The 19,907-nt window shown below is 44.4% G+C and overlaps 1 protein-coding gene across 6 annotated transcripts in view; it reads left to right on the forward strand.

Annotated features, from left to right (window-relative positions):
- The window catches only part of LOC118402122 (ras GTPase-activating protein nGAP-like), a 97,691-nt gene that overhangs the window by 68,681 nt on the left and 9,103 nt on the right, over window positions 1-19,907 (forward strand). For 5 of the 6 annotated variants that reach the window (XM_052476986.1, XM_035800058.2, XM_035800056.2 and 2 more), the window contains 13 exons: window positions 1,519-1,631; window positions 11,041-11,194; window positions 11,500-11,598; window positions 12,077-12,631; window positions 12,824-12,968; window positions 13,174-13,318; window positions 13,815-14,051; window positions 14,269-14,470; window positions 15,814-16,013; window positions 16,604-17,618; window positions 17,769-17,903; window positions 18,161-18,363; window positions 19,426-19,513. In XM_052476986.1, coding sequence (XP_052332946.1) covers window positions 1,519-1,631; window positions 11,041-11,194; window positions 11,500-11,598; window positions 12,077-12,631; window positions 12,824-12,968; window positions 13,174-13,318; window positions 13,815-14,051; window positions 14,269-14,470; window positions 15,814-16,013; window positions 16,604-17,618; window positions 17,769-17,903; window positions 18,161-18,363; window positions 19,426-19,513 — 3,291 coding nt within the window. The remainder of the gene's footprint in view (window positions 1-1,518; window positions 1,632-11,040; window positions 11,195-11,499; window positions 11,599-12,076; window positions 12,632-12,823; window positions 12,969-13,173; window positions 13,319-13,814; window positions 14,052-14,268; window positions 14,471-15,813; window positions 16,014-16,603; window positions 17,619-17,768; window positions 17,904-18,160; window positions 18,364-19,425; window positions 19,514-19,907) is intronic. The other variant, XM_035800057.1, reaches the window with a different exon arrangement.

Genomic DNA, 19,907 nt, shown 5'->3' on the forward strand with positions numbered 1-19,907 from the left:
TTTGAAAGTAAGCATTTCACAGTAAGGTCTGCACCTGTTTTATTCGGTGCATGTGATAAATACATTTTGATTTGATTAATATAAAGATTTAAAAAATATTTTGACATTTGATACTTAAGTATATTTAAAACCAAATACTTTTAGACTTTTGCTCAAGTAGTATTTTACTGGCTGACTTTTACTTGAGTACGTTTCTATTAAGGTATCTATACTTTGACAATTGGGTACTTTCTCCACCACTGAATGTTCTCCATGGTGTAACCTGGCTGTTTCAAGTAAGAGAGATTCAGTGTGTCTCTCAGAGTGGGAGTGCTGATAGGATAAGGTCTGTGTAATCTTATTCATTATGATCTAAAAGGCAACACTGTGTCTAGATCAGCACTTCTAATTAGAGATGTCTAGGTCCCTGGCACTCAAAAAGCTGACAGACTTCCTGTACTTGTGCTCTCTGTGGACGTAAAATGTTTTATTTCTCTCTACCTCTCCTCATTGTGAATCATTTTTACAAAGCATATCAACACCTAATTATAGTGGAGTGCACTTCCTTTTAGCTTTGCTAATAAGTAACATGGCTTTCCTGTTTAGACTTAGCAATACTCTCTCACTGTCAGAGGTCACAATATGTACTCTGTGTTGCATTACCATATCCTATGTCACTATAGGCCAGGGTAAGCACTATACACCACTCCAAGATGTACAATATCTGGCTATGAATCATTTCAAAGTTACAAGTTTCTTCTTTCAACCATTCAATTAAGTCATAAAATAAGAACAATTGCATATATATATATAATATACAGTGGGGCAAAAAAGTATTTAGTCAGCCACCAATTGAGCAAGTTCTCCCACTTAAAAAGACGAGAGAGGCCTGTAATTTTCATCATAGGTACACTTCAACTATGACAGACAAAAATGAGAAAGAAAATCCAGAACATCACATTGTAGGATTTTTTATGAATTTATTTGCAAATTGTGGTGGAAAATAAGTATTGTGAGTAATACTGGGGTAAAAGGTCACTGACGACACCCCTGTCTCAGCTCTGACTCAAAACCCCTATTGGTTTCAATGTGACCTCGTCATAGTATTCAGACTGACTGGGGTTATTTCACAATACACTACCAGACACGCTGTTCAGTTTCCTATGTGTCACCAGAGCATGACAATGGAATTCACTCCCCAGCTTGGTCATTGTGGTCAGCTGGTCAGTCACACTGTAGTTTCTATATCACAAAATGAGCAAACAAAAGTCAAAGACAGTGATAGTGTTGTACGAAACTGCATTCTAGGTCTATGTAGGCTACACATTACACAACATTCGTTAGAAATTCTGAACTGACAGAGTTTATGACCGGTGTGACACATTAGCCATTCATTGGTACAGCAGCTCGCCCAATGCAGACAGACTAGTTGCAACAACTGCTGATGCCCACAGTAGAGACAGCCGTATATACTAACAAATGTGTGTCTCTGAGTGTAGCACTTCTCCTGAAGGTCATTTCTTCTGTTGTGTCTTTCAGGGGTTTTTCAGCAAACGACTGAAGGGATCCATAAAGCGGACGAAGAGTCAGACCAAACTGGACCGCAACACCAGCTTCAGGCTGCCCTCCCTGAGACCTTCAGAAAATGACAGGTAGGCTGTTCAATTATCTCCTTCCATATTTTTTAAAGTTTTAATACCGAGGAACTGAATTCACATCTCTTCTTAATTCTGCCTCTATATGAGTGGATTTAGGCCTATCTACAGGATCATCATTTGGTTATTCATATTTCACCACCAAAGTATAGCTGATATTGTAGATATTAAAATGTGGGAGGGGGGGTTGTACAGCCTTTTAAGAAGATAGCCACATCTTACATTATGTTCCCATCAATTATTAGTCCTGAGTGCTATTCTGAGATCTGTCTTTGATTCCAGGATTATAAGCCTGTGAAATAATGGCCTTACTGTAAGCCTGACTGCTTTCTTCCCTCCCTCGCATGCAGTCAATTTAATAGGACAATTAGGCATTGTTGTATCCATGCACGTGAGACCAAGACATTTGTAATCCACAGTGCGCTTCCTCCCTCCATTGGTCTGAACAGGGGGCTAATGTTGATATATTTGGGGTTCTCAACGCTGCAGTGAGTTTGCTGAATAGTATTGTTCTGAGGAGGGGGGCGGAGGGGCAGCAGACAGTGGGAAATGTTAGTGAGTTGCCTGCCCCCCTCCTCCCCCTGCGGGTCCCTGTCTGGCGGGCCTCCTCTTTGCTCTGAGTGGAGGGGTCTTCCCCATGCTGGGCTCTTTGCTGCCTGCCGAGGGCCGTGCCCGACTGTGTTGATATGCAGCTCAGTGCGCCAGGCCAAATATGAAGCTTCTACCACTACACAGATACTCACTCACGCACTCACTCACTCTGACTGTTCTGTGCAGATTGTAGCCTACATAGTTAGTGATGAACAGGCTAGCGGCCATAGACAAGTACTGTATCTATCTATGCTAGTGGCTGAGCGGGTAGCTGGTAGGCTACGTGCATATAGTACTGTCGAGCTTTGCTCAGGCTGACATGACATCTGTTACTGTGTAGGGCTGTACGCCCACATGGATGGCATCTGCCTGCCCCGTGACCCAGAGTAGTGAAAGTGTACTTTAGAGGCATTAGAGCCAGCAGGAGTCAGGGATAATGGTCAGTGAGGCGGAGATGCAGCCTCTCTCTGCCATGGTTAACTAATGTGAGTGACTCCCAGTAAGGACCATACTACAGCATCAGCATTGTCACCATGGCGACCAGCGCCTCCTCTTCACTCTTAAAAGGGGGGACAGAATTCCCACCTGCCCAAGTCGCTGCACTTCAGGTAGGGCAGCATCATAGAAATAGAATGAGAATTCATTCTAGAACTCATTCTAGTTCTGTGGACAGTATGTCTCCTACTTAGAGAATGCTGAGCTGAATGACCAACACATTGTTTGCTACATTTATAATGATCTAATTGGTGGCAATCCTGTCTTTTGTTTATAGATGGGTCATGTAGATGGGTCATGTTTCCTCTGCTATTTCCTCTATTTCACCTTTATTTAACCAGGTAAGCAAGTTGAGAACAAGTTCTCATTTACAATTGCAACCTGGCCAAGATAAAGCAAAGCAGTGCGACACAAACAACAACAGAGTTACACATGGAATAAACAAACGTACAGTCAATAGCACAATGTGTGTAAATGGCGTGAGGAGGTAGGTAATAAATAGGCCATAGTAGCGAAATAATTACAATTTAGCAGATTAACACTGGAGTGATAAATGAGCAGATGATGATGTGCAAGTAGAGATACTGGTGTGCAACAGAGCAGAAAAGTAAATAAAAACAATATGGGGATGAGGTAGGTAGATTGGGTGGGCTATTTACAGATGGACTATGTACAGCTGCAGCGATCGGTTAGCTGCTCATGTAGCCGATGTCTAAAATTAGCAAGGGAAATATAAGTCTCCAGCTTCAGTGAATTTTGCAATTCGTTACAGTCACTGGCAGCAGAGAACTGGAAGGAAAGACGGCCAAAGGAGGTGTTGGCTTTGGGGATGACCAGTGAGATATATCTGCTGGAGCGCGTGCTATGGGTGGGTGTTGTTATCGTGACCAGTGAGCTGAGATAAGGCGGAGCTTTACCTAGCATAGACTTATAGATGACCTGGAGCCAGTGGGTCTGGCGACGAATATGTAGCGAGGGCCAGCCGACTAGAGCATACAGGTCGCAGTGGTGGGTGGTATAAGGGGCTTTGGTAACAAAACGGATGGCAATGTGATAGACTGCATCCAGTTTGCTGAGTAGAGTGTTGGAAGCTGATGATGTTTTGTTGTTTCATACAATACTGCACTGTTTTTGTCCCATCTGAACCAGCTGAATTATAGAAATTAACTGCAGTTACAACATGCAATATCATGCCAGGTTGAATTGTATGTGATTCTGCTTCAAAGTACTACCAGTTCAGATTCATATGGCAGCATTTTGTTAATTCTAGGACCTGGTCACAGCCGAGTAAGTTCCTATCCTTCCTCCCATTAACCGTATCATGTTTCCATCCTAATGCATTGGACATGGTGAGGGCTGGCGTTCAGACAGGCAATCTGATTAGCTTTCAAAAGACTTTGAGGATGGGGGGAAGCAGCAGGTTTTTAAAGAGATCAGACTCCCTCAGAAATGTACTCAAGTGTTAGCTTTTTCACCACAAGTGCTCTGTGATGAATTTCAGTATGTAGGCTAGTTATCCACTTCGGGACTGATATAAACACTGATTGTTCTCGACATAATGCATATTTCTCATGTTCTCATAAACAGTGTTATGAGACGGCTCAAAGCACAACAAATGACCTTACCGCCCACAATGTGTTTACGACTTTAGCCTAACTGTGACACACAGGTACAGATCTGAATAAATACCCAGGTTGTGAATCACATAAGTAGCATTGTTGTATGTATGCATCTGTATTGAGGGCAGATCTGTTTCTGCCCAAATCCTTAATCTGGGTTTACATAATTCAGTTGGCTAGGTATGTTAAAATAGCTTATACCAGGAGATTACAGGGGCACATATGCCCGCTGCAGAAGACACAGTCAGAATGGATGGATTTGTGCTAGTAATTAGCGAGGCGGCTGCAGGCCTGAAAGAAGACAGAGGTGTCTGCTTTCTCTCTCCTCTGTTGCTACTCATATTACTTGTTCCAATGGGTAGGCATCAGCACATCCCACTCCCTTGTGTGTGGGATTTTGTGTGAACAGTCTAAAGACTACCTGGTTGATAACTTTGTTGTGACACTTTATAAGCAAGATAACGTGAAGAAAATGGCTTCCCTTTGTATATGGGGAACTCAAGCAATCATGCTGCAAATCTGAGATGTAGGCTGTGCTCCAAATGGGACCCTATTCTTCCTAGTGGTTAAAGCGTTGGGCCACTAACTGAAAGGTTGCTGGTTCGAATACCTAAGTCGACAAGGTGAGCAAGACACTTAAATCCAAATTTGCTCCTGGGGCACTGTATTACTATGGCTGACCCTGTAAAACACCTATCCAGTGTATGTGACAATAAAACATATATATACATATGTATAAAAAAAATATTCTAAATAGTCCACTGCTTTTGACCAGAGCCCTATGGGAAAGGGAATAATAGAGGTGCCATTTGGAACACAACCATGGTAGGTATAGGTCATCTTCATGCAAGAGGCACTGTCCTGTAAGGAGATAAGTTGATAAATAATGAAGAATGGTATTGTGACACTTGGTCGAGCTTGGAAGATAAACCGAAAATGATCGACACCGACCATACCGATCGATCACTTATCGCGGGCATTTTGCTGATATCGTTCATTATGATAAGTAGCCTATACTAGAGAAATGTCAAGTTTGATGTGAAATAAGTTTGCTAATATGGGTGGTTGTTAATGGGACAATTGATGGCTACAACCGTCAAACTAGTAGAAGTTGTTTAAAGAATAATAAATAAAAAAACTGGTGCATATTGTTGTAAATGTATCGTTATCGCATCAATTCAGTCAAATTTATCACAATTTGAATTTTTGTCTATATTGCCTAGGTCTAATGCTTGGCCAGTGAGGTAGGTAGATAGAAAGTTGTTTTATAGTTGTATGTAGGCCATGACGCTTTAACCCAGACATGTGCCACATAATTAATGAAGACTATTTGCCAGGCCATTGTGGCCTAAAGCAACAGACAGGCAGTTTGTTTTCTCAGCATGCTATCAGGATAACGACGCCTCAATTCTCCAAATGCCTCAAAAGACAAAACATATTTTAGTAAGGCTGTGGATTTTCAGAATAATTGTTATGTATTTGTGCCCAATGTTCCCTCCCAAAAAAATGGGCACTGAACAAATTTCAGGTCAGCTGAGCACAAACTTGAACGTTGTGAAAATTCTGTGCAACTTTTGGCACGTGTTTACTGTAAACACTGAGGCTTGTACCTGCTTTAAATTACAGTTATAACAGTGGCCAAGTAGGCTACTGTGGCTATTTGATCATAATGTAGGCCTATCAGAGGCCTACCATAAACTGACAAATGCATCCCATAACATTTTAACATGGAAATAGCTGTTCTATCATTCAGCCTACAGTAGCAGCCAATGTGTGGCGTTCAATGTAGGCTTACATTCCATGGGGGAAAACACATGTCGGGATTGACACTAACCTGTTTATCCACTTGTCCTTCAGACAAGGAGGTGACTGAAAATGCTGATGCATATTGTAATGTGAAACCACTTAACAAAATAACATTATTATTCCCATACCATTATTACAGAGAATCAGACAAAATGATGCTACCCTCTGCCTATTGATTACTTAGCTTCTTCTCAAAATACAACACTGCCCCTTACAAAAAAAACGCTCTTTATCTGACTTGCTTTTCAAAGATGGCAGGAAATGCACACGTTTTGTGCTGCTCTTGTAGGATGCAACCACTCCCCCATTGCTGACTAGAACGGATCTATAAATGGGCTAATAACGCTACAACGCTCGCGACCAATGTTCACTCTAATTGTTTGGGGCACTGAGCAAATGTTAGGTCTTGTGAGCGGAAATGTTAACGTTTTGAGAATTTTGTGCGACTTCCGGCGCATGTTTACAGTGAACATTGAGGCTGTACCCTTACAGTTTTATACAGTAGCCAATAGGCTATTTGAGCATAATGTAGGTCTACCGACAAAAACAATGGAGCAAATCCCATAACATTTTCACATGGAAATTGCTTTTCTATGATATAGCCTACAGTAGCCTAAATGTGGTGTTCAATGCAGGCCTACATTGCATGAGACTTAAAACATTTTTACATTATGAATGATTTTTTTACATTTACATTTAAGTCATTTAGCAGACGCTCTTATCCAGAGCGACTTACAAATTGGTGCATTCACCTTATGACATCCAGTGGAACAGCCACTTTACAATAGTGCATCTAAATATTTTAAGGGGGGGGGGGTTGAGAAGGATTACTTTATCCTATCCTAGGTATTCCTTAAAGAGGTGGGGTTTCAGGTGTCTCAGGAAGGTGGTGATTGACTTTACTTGGTCTGTAACACCATGGGCCAAATAGGTGACAGTTAATTGCATTGTATTACGTTGTATGATGCAAGAAAGAACTTCACAAATTACAATGAATTATTATTACCATACAGAGAATTAGACAACGTAGGCTACCCCTAAGCCTATTGGCTTATTTGCATATTCAAGCCTGTCTCGAAGTACAACACTGCCCCTTTAAGACACAAGCTTTTTACCTGACTGGCTTTTCAAAGACTGCTTGAAATGTAGCCTACACGTTTTGTGCTCTTGTGGGCAGCAGTATCTCCCCATTGCTGACCTATACGTATCTATAACTGGGCTAATAACTTAAGAATATCAACAAATGTTCACGAGCGCATTCAAGACCCCTCGAGAGCTACCCGCCAATAGAATGCTACTCTGTTGCGCTCTGGCTCTGCCTACAACAAAATCTCAGACTCAATCTTGCAAAGTTAGATTTGTTTTGGTTTGTTGCATTGAAAATATGCTGATATAATGTTGATTTGATCACAAACTTTGATCTATATAGTGCAAACTAATGGAGTGAATTCAATGAAGTTCAATCTCTTGCTCCTCTGCGCGGCCCGGCATTTCTTCAGCGCGGCAGTCCTGGAGGAGGTGCGGAAGCTGCGCCTGCTTCCTAGCGCAGCTTAGAGGGAACATTGCCAATTACCATACTATAGTTAGAATAACACACATCATGTTGAAAGGGCCTTGAACGTCTTTTCTTTAAACGGTTAGATTTTTCCAAACCAAGTTTCCCTAAAATAATGGCTAAGATTTGCCTCTTCTCAGACAGTCTCCCAGACAAGTTACGGTATACAGCTTCATTTTATTACAATAATGCCTCCAGACTACTTTCTCCTAAATTGTCTCACTGTCTTCAATAACTCGTAAACACACCATTGATTGTCTGGAATCTCTTACTTCCCTTCAGACACTCGAGGGTGTCCTGTAATTCAGAATAAACAGCTTTAACTGCTTTCAGTTCATCTTTGTTATTAACCACTGCTACTGCCTACTTATTTGTCTTCTAAAGAATGAATGATTACCAGCAACTAAAAGTGACAACAGATCACAATCTAATTGCAATGACCTGTCCATTACTATCTATCCAAGCAATGTTGCTTGTACATTACCCTTGGAAATTAATACATATGATATATTTCTTGGTGATGTTTTACTACCATAGAAAAGGGTCATTTACACTGAACAAAATATAAATGCAATATGCAACAATTTCAAAGATTTGACTGAGTTACAGTTCATATAAGGAAATCAGGACAATTGAAATACTTTAGGCCCTAATCTTTGGATTTCACATGACTGGGATTACAGATATTCATCTGTTGGTCACAGATACCTTAAGAAAAAGGTAGGGGTGTAGATCAGAAAACCAGTCAGTTTCTGGTGTGACACATCTCCTTCGCATAGAGTTGATCAGGCTGTTGATTGTGGAATGTTGTCCCAGTCCTCTTCAATGGCTGTGCGAAGTTACTGGATATTGGAGGGAACTGGAACACGGTATCTCTGTGCATTCAAATTGCCATCAATAAAATGTCATTGTGTTTGTTGTCCATAGCTTATGCCTGCCCATACCATAACCATCATGGGGCACTCTGTTTACAATGTTAACATCAGCGAACCACTCGCCCACATGACGCCATACATGCTGTCTACGTGAAGAGCTCACTTCTCCAGCGTGCCAGTGGCCCTCTAAGGTGAGCATTTGCCCACTGAAGTTGGTTACGAAACCAAACCGTAGTCAGGTCAAGATCCTGGCGAGGACAACGAGCATGCAGATGAGCTTCCCTGAGACTGTTTTGTGCAGTTTCTTCGGTTGTGCAAACCCATAGTTTCATCAGCTGTCCAGGTGGCTGGTATCCGACGATCCTGCAAGTGAAGAAGCAGATGTGGAGGATCTGGAATGGTGTGGTCTGCGCTTGTGAGGCTGGTTGGAAATACTACCAAATTCTCAAAAATTATGTTGGAGGCGGCTTATGATCGAGGAATGAGCATTCAATTTTCAGGCAGCAGCTCTGATGGACATTCCTGCAATCAGCATGCCAATTGCACGCCCCCTCAAAACTTGAGACTTGTGTGGCGTTGTGTGACAAAACTGCACATTTGAGTGGCCTTTTGTTGTCCCCATTACAAGGTACACCTGTGTAATCAGCTTCATGATATGCCACACCTGTCAGCTGGATGGATTATCATGGCAAAGGAGAAATACTCACTAACAGGGATGTAAACAAATGTGTGCGTATGGAACATTTCTGTGATCTTTTTTTATCCTCAACATAAAGAGGACAGGATTTTTGAGCATATGTCTTTCCCCTGGGTACGTCACCAAACAAAATGACCCTCGTCACTAAAGTGAGTTAGATTTCTTGATCTGACATGTGGCGATTATGTAAGGCTACTGTTATAATATTATAATGTGGCTATTGTATTATGCATTTTGTGCATTTTCAAAAAGCACGTGTTACTTTGCTACACTTTTGTCAGTGATTTGTATCCTTTGACTAATGTCCCCCTCTCCTACCATGTGGCTATTACATAAGGGTATGTTTCTGTGTTGTGTATTTTCAATGATCATGTATAAACGCATGAAGCATTTTGATATTGTTGCATTTTGAACATTCAAATGAATGGTTTGCCAGTTGGAACGCATACAGTCCTTTGCTAAACAACACCTTCAGCCAGTTCCATTCCCCTCCACTACCTGTAGTGTTATGCTCTGATGGAAAGCCCAGGTTGTTTTGTCCAAGGTGTTTGTGAGCACAGCAGCACATCCTCCCTCTGTCATCCTCTGCTGCTGCTTTAGAGAGTCTCCTTGTAGGGGCATCCCTATGGAAACTGGCCCAAGGGGCCAATGGATTGGCCAGCCCAGGTCCCTGTTTACCACCTGTGAATCAAAGGAAATCTGCAGCAAGGAAGAGCGAAGGGCATTGGAGCTGCTGGTCCTTCTTCACGTTTCAGAATTTCAAGGGGGTAGAATGAAGAGTTGCGATTGTATGGTAGAGGCAGTAGAACCAAGGACAGCGAACTAGAACCGAGAAGAGAAGTGAACCGTCCCAAAGGGAATGTATTGAGCAACAGGGAGAGATGCTCTGGGGATATTCCTTCAAGTGCCTGTTTAGATGTTTTTCGTAGGTATTACTACTTCCTGAAATGTCCGAGTGAGTGGTTAGATGCTGGAATAGTACGGAAAAGGCTTGAATTCCTTACAGAAAGACAACAGCTGGTTGTGTTGTGTTTTGGGATCACATGTAGGCGACAGCATCGATTCTCTACTGGTGGGTCGGGAGGTTTTGAGTGGTTCGCAGGTGTCTCAAAAAAATTTGAATCTCCAATCTGAACTTGAATGACTTAAACCTGGTAGGAAGTGTGGAGACATTATAATGAACCTACATTTTTTTTTACAATGATCTCTGAACAACTTTTCTTTAATCACAGTATTTTTAATATACTGCTATTAGCAGTGCTATTTTAGTTGATTTTGTGGTCTCAAACCAGTGAGTTTATTAACATTCTTCATCAAGAATATGGGCAACATTTTATTATGGACAATGAAAGAGGTGGGAATTTTGTTCCCTTGTCATATAATTGTAACCTTATTTACTTTCAATATAGCATTAAAAATAGTTTTCCAGGCTGTATTTTGGCGATTATTTTTCATGGTGCAAATATTTGGTCGTGACTGAGACAACCTGGTTCAATTTGGTTACCGAGGCAAAACCAGTTGAGAACCACTGGGCTACAGTATATTACTTTTTCATTATCCTCCAACTTTCTGTGTTGTGTTAGTGGCCATTTCCTTTCTGTGGTATACCTAGTGAATAATACAACTAGTCAGTGGAGGAGCCCAAGGTCTTTTGACTCATTTTAGGATTTAGAGCCTTGGAGCAGGTTACTCTGCCATGCTTTGAATGCTCTGAATGAAAAAAGTTATGTTGTTACCTGTAACCAACTGCCATGATTTTATCTTTCAGATCCCGAGGGCTTCCTAAGTTAAAGGAGTCGTGTTCTCACGAGTCCCTGCTCAGCCCGGGCAGTGCAGTAGAAGCCCTGGATCTGGGAATGGAGGAAGATGTCTATGTCAAACCTCTCCACAGTAGCATATTGGGACAGGAGTTCTGCTTCGAGGTAAGTCTAAACAGTAGTTAGTCCTGTTCGACTGCTTTGAAGATGTACTTTGATAAAACTTTAAGCTTTTAGCAAGTAATGGAAGATCACAATCCTGATGATGCATAGCGAAAAGAGCACACTGACAAATTGCAAATGTTTATATTACTTGGATCATTTAGCTTACTGGTTTAACAAGGCTATATTTTTACATTTCGTTCCAGAACAATTTTACTGTATGCTCTTTGTCTTTTGATAAAATCACAGGTGATATAATGCATAGAAGACCTTGTTTGTTATGCTCCTCATGCTTCTGTCTTCCCCAGGTGACCTACTCAGGAGGAAGTAAGTGTTTCAGCTGCTCCTCAGCCTCAGAGAGAGACAAATGGATGGAGAACCTGAGGAGGACGGTCCAGCCAAACAAGGTGAGACCAGAGACATAGGTTTGCATCCCAAATCGCACCATATTCCCTTCAAAAGTAGTGCACTATGTAGGAAATTGGGTGCCAATTGGGGCATGGACATATTGATGCCCTTTACATTGTCCTAATGCTCGTTAATGCTACAATGTCCTCCTTAACTTCACTTCTTGTTCTTTTCAACGTCATCTTCTTAACATTGTCAGTTTAGTGTCACTGTTCCCCCCCGCCTCCATTGGGGCGGCAGGTAGCGTAGTGGTTAGAGTGTTGGGCCAGAAAGCGAAAGGTTGCTGGATCGAATCCCCGAGCGGACAAGGTAAAAAAAATCTGTCATTCTGCCCCTGAACAAGGCAGTTAACCCACTGCTCCCCGGTAGGCCATCATTGTAAAATAAGAATGTGTTCTTAACTGACTTGCCTAGTTAAATAAAGGTTAAAGAAAAAGACAAATGTTTTGATTCCGTACTCATTTGATGTCTTCCCAGGATAACTGCAGACGAACTGAGAATGTCCTCCGGCTATGGATCATCGAAGCCAAGGACCTGCCTCCCAAGAAGAAGTACTTCTGTGAACTGTGCCTGGATGATATTCTATACGCCCGCACCACCAGCAAAACCCGGGCCGACTGCCTGTTCTGGGGGGAACACTTTGAGTTCTACAGCCTGCCTTCTGTCCGTAGCATCACCGTGCACATCTACAAGGACGTGGACAAGAAGAAGAAGAAGGACAAGAACAACTACGTGGGCCTGGTCAACATCCCCATCGGCGGGGTGACAGGGAGGCAGTTTGTGGAGAAGTGGTACCCAGTCAGCACCCCCACCACCAACAAGGGTAAAGGAGGAGGGCCATCGATCCGAATCAAGTCCCGCTTCCAGACCATCTCTATCCTGCCCATGGAGCAGTATAAGGAGTTTGCAGAGTTCATCACTAACAACTACACCATGCTGTGTTCTGTTCTGGAGCCGGTGATCAGTGTGAAGAACAAGGAGGAGATGGCCTGTGCCCTGGTTCACATCCTACAGAGCACCGGACGGGCCAAGGTAATACATACACTTTAGCAACTCCATCTCTGCTCTGTACGACTACTTCATCTTTTTCATAACATTGTCTGTCACTGTGCCTCCCTCCCTACACTGACCATAACTTCCATCTATTTGCCCACATTAGTACATTAAGTACCGTACTGCAGAATTTCTCAGTAAATCAAAGTTCCCTCTCCCTCTCCTCCCCAGGACTTCCTGACAGATCTAGTGATGTCTGAGGTGGACCGCTGTGCAGACCACGACGTCTTGATCTTCAGAGAGAACACTCTGGCCACCAAGGCCATAGAGGAGTACCTCAAACTGGTGGGACAGAAGTACCTGCATGATGCACTAGGTGAGAGGGCAGGGTTTATTATAGAAGACATTGGACATGATGATATAAATGTTCTTATGTTCCACTTTAAATTCAGTGGAAGCTCTTGATGTATGGCATTTTATTGATTGCTGAATTGGCAGGTTTTCAAACTATTCCATGGGTTTTTGGCAATGCCGTGTTACTGTTCTTCAACCCCGTCTGTGTTTTCTCCTGGGTACTGTAGGAGAGTTCATCAAAGCGTTGTATGAGTCAGATGAGAACTGTGAGGTGGACCCGGGGAAGTGCTCCAGTAGTGAACTCCCTGAGCACCAGAGCAACCTGAAGATGTGCTGCGAGCTGGCCTTCTGCAAGATCATCAACTCCTACTGGTGAGATCAGCCCCTCAGCACTGTGAAGCCTAAAGCCACATCGCCTGCTTCTTAAGGTCAATGACACTGAGCCACATAGCCAGAGGGCCTTGACTTGCCTCCACTTAAGGCAAGCCCCAGCGCCTTGTAAATGGGTAGCTATGACATTATGTGAATAGAGAAGAATATCTGCAGCACTGCGGAACTTGAAACACAGATTTGGGGTACTTGTTTAGTCTTGTTCTTTTGAAAGAGAGAGATGGATGGTACAGCATGTCTGGCTTGGTTTCAATTTAGTGATGATGTAAAGTGCATGCTGCCACCTGGTGGTAATATGTGGTGGTGCGTGTGCATTTTGTCTGATACACACCACAGTCGTCACACTCGGGAAACCAGCATCTTAACCATGAGGACATTCCCTCTTGGGCCGAGTGTTACACTAGCAGGCAGGGCTACCGCATGAGCTTATGATTCCCAATAATCTCCACTACTCTGACTCTTCCCTCTGCCTCCCTAGTGTGTTCCCGCGGGAGCTAAAGGAGGTGTTTGCAGCGTGGAAGCAGCAGTGTCTGACCCGAGGGAACCAGGACATTAGCAAGCGCCTCATCAGCGCCTCCTTGTTCCTCCGCTTCCTCTGTCCCGCCATCATGTCCCCCTCGCTCTTCAGCCTCATGCAGGAGTACCCCGACGACCGCACTTCCCGTACCCTCACCCTCATCGCCAAGGTCATTCAGAACCTGGCCAACTTCGCCAAGTAGGTTTAACCTGTTGCTGGTGGTATGGTAGATCACGGCTACGTGTGTAAACGGCACCCTATAGTACATTACTCTTGACCAGGCCCTGGTTCTGTATAGGGAATAAGGTAGCATTTCGTTTAGAATTTCACCTTTGCAAATTGACAAGACAATCAAAGCATGTCGCCCTAAGTAGAAAGTGCATCATATGAACGCTTGTTATTGTCCGTGTCCAAGGTTTGGCAACAAAGAGGAGTACATGGCATTCATGAACGACTTCCTGGAGCATGAATGGGCAGGTATGATGCGTTTCCTCACGGAGATCTCCAACCCAGAGACCATCTCCAACACGCCAGGATTCGAAGGTTACATCGACCTTGGCCGAGAGCTGTCTGTCCTCCACTCGCTCCTGTGGGACGTGGTGTCCCAGTTGGACAAGGTAAGGAAGACCTTGGAGTGGGAAGCAATGATACCTCTGTTAACAGATGTTGTAAAAACATCATTTGCATCCCAAATGGCACCCTGTTCCCTTTATTGTGAACTACTTTTGAGCAGGGCCCATAAGGCATTACATAGGGAATGTAGTGCAATTTGGGATACATACATACCTTTTGTAAGCCCAAAGATTAAATGGAAAGCACTGTACTTTAATGAGATGCTAAGGCTCCTAATTGTGGCCCTTAGTAGGTTTCTGTTGAGTTAAGAGGCTCTGCTGCAAATGATAACTTGCAGTGGTGTGTAGTGGATTTGCGTCTGCCCAAAATGATTGTGTGTTATCCTGACAAAGATCTTTCTTTCCCTAATCTGTTTGACTACTACGTTTGCAGGCTTGGAGGGGATTTTTTTTTACAGCTGCTATGAATCTAAATGCACAAATGTATGATTCTGAATAATGCTGAGTGTAATCATGTTTTTCTGGATGAAATGTGGGTGGATGGGTCTAATACGATCACTGTGACATAATCCTGTGCAATGGTCTAATAATATTAAGTGGCGTTAGGACAAGTCTGTCTAATCAGCTTACACCACATTGACTTACATCTCAAACCTGCCGTGCCGTAGCTAAAGGGTTAGTTAATGACTTTATGAGAAGAGGGAAACTTAATTATTACTGTCCAGGATGTTTTTACCCAACATTTCTTTCTCTAGGATGTTCCTTAATGTCTGTTGAGTCTAGAAGTCTATATTAAAGGTTTTGAAGCAGGGTAACATCACCCACTCGTTCACTGTTCCCACCACTCCCCCTAACCTTAATCCCGCAAGGCTCCTGCGCTGTACATCAGTTTATTTTAATGCATGTTTATTCTACTGCGTTATTTACACCCCTCTGCATAAAGGTTCCGTGAACCCTAGTTGTTTTACAACATCCATTTAAATCCTTCCTGCATCTTACCTCACAACCTTATGTATTAGTTTGCCCTTGATGCATGTTTGCTGTGTTTGGAATGTCTGTTATTTAGTGGCATGTGTTTACATTTTTTACCCCAAACTTATTCATTTCCTTATGTTTTTTCCTCTTATGTATCTACTTTCTTTCCTTTTGCCTCTACGCCCACCCCTTCCCTCTCCCTTTTTCCACTCCACCCGACACACACACTTGGTGTCTTCATGGTTACGCTGTCCCGCCAATACCAATGCATTATGGTGCCTCTCATTGCCAACCAACCAACAAATCCAACCCATCAATCCTCCGCCCTCCAAACCTTCTGCCATCCTCATTCCACAATGCTGGGTGACGTGGCCTGGTGCTGCTGCCTCTTGTCTTGGTAACATGCAACCCAGGGTGAAAATTCCTTCCTGCAGGCGACCGTAGCCAAGCTGGGCCCCCTGCCCCGCATCCTGGGGGACATAGCCCGCTCTCTGTCTAGCCCCACACCCATCCAGCAGCAGCTCCGACGCTTCCAGGACTACAGCTCCTCACACAACATCAGCGGCAGCGTCTCCTCAGGCCTGCAGAGGATATTCGAAGATCCGGCCGACAGGTAGTGCTTCAAATTGGTCACAACTGCAGCAATCTGTGTTGCCAATCACCACCCAGCCATGCATGGCCTAATTCTGTGGTGTAGTTATTTTCAAAGACTGTTTCATCTGGTGATTTTGTGTCAGTTATCCTGGAGGTTGAAAGCTGTTGGTGTGCACATGCATTTTATATAGATGGGTTGTTTCATGGTGTATTGACTTGGGAGATGACTCGCTGCTAGGATCTTTCTAAATAAAGCTGCAGCTAGAGACTATTTTTAGCGGCTGTAGAGGTAATGAGGGAATCCGAGATGGAGGGTTTTCCGGCTTTAATGTGAATCAGGGTAAACATTGTTGCGAAAGAAACATTTGAGTTAAACTTGAAAAGACGGTAGCTTACATTTCATGTAGTGAGTCCCAAATAGAACCCTATTTCCTAGTCATTTATAGTACACTAATTTTTACCAGACCCCTATGGGCCCTGTTCAAAAGTAGTGGGCTACATATGGAATAGGATGCCATTTGGGATGTACCCATGTTCTTGGTCTGGTCCTAGCTTTGGTTTCGGAACTCTCTGTTAATGTGTTGTGTGTTTACTGCCCACGTCTTGCAGTGAGGTTGACAGAATCAAGTCCCCAGTCCAAGAGCATGTTACGAACGGCCTTCACCGGGGGAAGCACCCTCTCCTGGGCCAGCAGCCGTCCGGCCATAGCATGAGCTTCTCAGACAAGGACGAGAGAGAGAGCCTCCTGCCCAACGGACGCAGCATCTCCCTGGTGGACCTTCAGGACACTCACATGGTCCAGAGTGGCAAGGGACCCCTCCCGCTCCACAATGCTCCTCCCAAACTGAGCAGGGTGGGCTCCCAGCTCTCTATCGGACACCCCCACCAGGCTACCACCTCACAGTCACACCAAGCCCTCCACCAGAAGCCCTCGTTACAGGACAACCTCCCCCAGAGTGCACCACAGGTGCGTCGGCCCCTGCACCCTTCCCTCAGCCAGCAGAGGAGCCTCCAGCCCCTGTCTTTCCAGAACCCTGTCTATCACCTTAGCAACCAGACACAACAACAACACACATCAGTACACTCCACAACACACTCGGTCCACTCCCACTCGGTGCACTCCCTGCAGCCGGACTCCAGCTCTGAGAACCTGAGCACTGATAGCTCCCGCAGCCACAGCAACTCGGAGGTGGAGTTTGGAGGCGGGAGCCAGGGGGGGAAAGGTGGCAGGGTCCCGTCCAATAGCAGTCTGGAGGAGTTCAGCCGGCGGAGCACGCAGAGCGAAGACTGCTCCACGCCGCGCCGCCACAACCTGCCAGACCACCACAGAGGAGCCCACGCTGTAGCAGTGCCCAGGCAAAGCAGCACGGCCCACATCGTGAGGGTGGAGCAGCAGAGCCGCAGTGGGGGGAGTGGTGGGGCCCGGACGCCCCGCTCCCTGCCCCGCTCCCTGCCCCACAGCGCCTCTCTGCGCAGCAGTAGCTCCATCAACACAGAGCCCATGCCTATCCCCATCCAGGCCCAGCCAGGCACAGGAGGCCGCTCACACCACCAGTCCACCTGCTCCATGGAGAGCCCTGTGCCCCCCGTCAGGAGCGTTGCCAAGCAGCAGACGCCACCGCAGGTACTGGTCTGGCATACAGAACTACACTTAGATTCACACACATTCTGCTCCGACACCCCTATATAATATCTGTTATTATCAAGAAATAAAGTGTGGCCAAAGGCACTCAGGGTAGATTTGATTGACATACATGTATCTGTGGTGGTGCAGGTGGCGTCGCCAGTAGAGCCAGTCACCATGTCACCGGTAGAGAGGACAGCGGCGTGGGTACTGAATAACGGCCAGTTCGAGGACGAGGCGGCCCCCGCAGATCAGAGCAGGGAGGACAGCAGGCATGCCAAGAAGGTAAAGACATAGCCAGAGTTACAGTCAATTAAGGTTTGATGGCCAAAATATTTCCAAGTTAAATGACTGACTTCTTCCTAATCATCCAAGTCAACACATCAGCCTGCTAAGCCAGTGTAGGCAGACAGAGATAGTCTTAGTCATGACTAACATGATCATCCCCTCCCACTCACTTTCCCTCTCTCTCACTTTCCCTCTGTCTGTCTGCCTCGCTTTCTCTTTCCCTCTATCTGTTTTTCTCGCCTCTCTCCCGCCAGTATGAACAGGAGATCTCCAAGCTGAAGGAGCGCCTGCGGGTGTCTAGTCGGTGTCTGGAGGAGTACGAGAGACGTCTGCTGGCCCAGGAGCAGCAGATGCAGAAACTGCTGATGGAGTACAAGGCCCGACTGGAGGACAGCGAGGAGAGGCTGCGCCGGCAGCAGGAGGAGAAGGACAACCAGATGAAGAGCATCATCTGCAGGTAGGCATTACTAGGCACCCTCTGGATAATTTTGCTTAAAACAAGCCCATACTCCAGTCTGAATTCCTTTGAATGAATGAATGAATGAATGAATGAATGAATGAATGAATGGAAGCAAAATCACAGATTGACTGCTTAATGGCGTGCCTATAGTGTCTTGTATAGTTGTCCCAAATGGCACCATATTCCCTATATACAGTGCATTCGGAAAGTATTCAGACCCCTTGACTTTTTCCACATTTTGTTACAGCCTTATTCTGTAAAATTGATAAAATGATTTTCTTCCTCATCAATCTGCACACAAGACCCCATAATGACAAAGCAAAAACAGGTTTTTAGAAATACCTTATTTACATAGATAGGTATTCAGACCCTTTGCTATGAGACTCGAAATTGAGCTCAGGTGCATCCTGTTTCCATTGATCATCCTTGAGATGTTTCTACAACTTGATTGGAGTCCACTTGTGGTCAATTTGGAAAGGCACACACCTGTCTATATAAGGTCCCACAGTTGACAGTGCATGTCAGAGCAAAAACCAAGCCATGAGGTTGAAGGAATTGTCCGTAGAGCTCCGAGACATGATAGTGTCGAGGCACAGATCTGGGGAAGGGTACCAAAATATCTCTGCAGCATTGAAGGTCCCCAAGAACACAGTGGCCGCCATCATTCTTAAAAGGTTTGGAACCACCAAGACCGCCATCATTCTTAAAAGGTTTGGCACCAACAAGACTCTTCCGAGAGCTGGCCACCCGGCCAAACTGCACAATCGGGGGAGAAGGGCCTTGGTTATTGATATATTTGCAAATATTTCTAAAAACCTGGTTTTGCTCTGCCATTATGGGTTATTGTGTTTAGATTGAGGAGGGAGAAAAACAACCTAATCAATTTTAGAATAAGGCTGTAACGTAACAAAATGTGGAAAAGGGGAAGGGGACTGAATACTTTCCAAATGCACTGTATAGTGCACTACTTTTGATCAGGGTCTACCATTTGAGGTGCAGCCTATGACCTCCCCATTTGGTTTGTATGCGTCTGAGATGGCAATGCTCTGTCACTCACAGGTTAATTGCTGTAGAGGAGGAGCTGAAGAGAGACCATGCAGAGATGCAGGCTGTCATAGATGCCAAGCAGAAGATCATTGATGCACAGGTATAGTAACAGAAAACGCTACACATATTTTGTCTGTACTCTGTGTAGGGCTTGAATAAATCCAATACTCAAACCATCCCCTTATGAATGAATCTTCTACTCTCCATGGAAACCGATTCATTCAGTCTTACATTTGGGGTTGCTTACCATTGTTTTATATCCTTGACAGCTTTTCAGAGCAATCTGGAAATGCCATAGATAGTGTCAATAGAGGCACATTTTTGGGCTTTTAGCAGGGCCTGTTTCTCAGCTCGTTGCCTCTGAACACTCTTTGAGAAATCATACTTTACGTCAACAGATCTTCAATACCAAGCAGGGAAAGGGGAGAAGAAAATAAGATGAATGTTAACTATTATTGCACCATCAAAATACATATTTTAAATGCTTTGACTTT

This window comes from Oncorhynchus keta, chromosome 23, assembly GCF_023373465.1.
Source record: "Oncorhynchus keta strain PuntledgeMale-10-30-2019 chromosome 23, Oket_V2, whole genome shotgun sequence".
Lineage (NCBI taxonomy): Eukaryota > Metazoa > Chordata > Actinopteri > Salmoniformes > Salmonidae > Oncorhynchus > Oncorhynchus keta.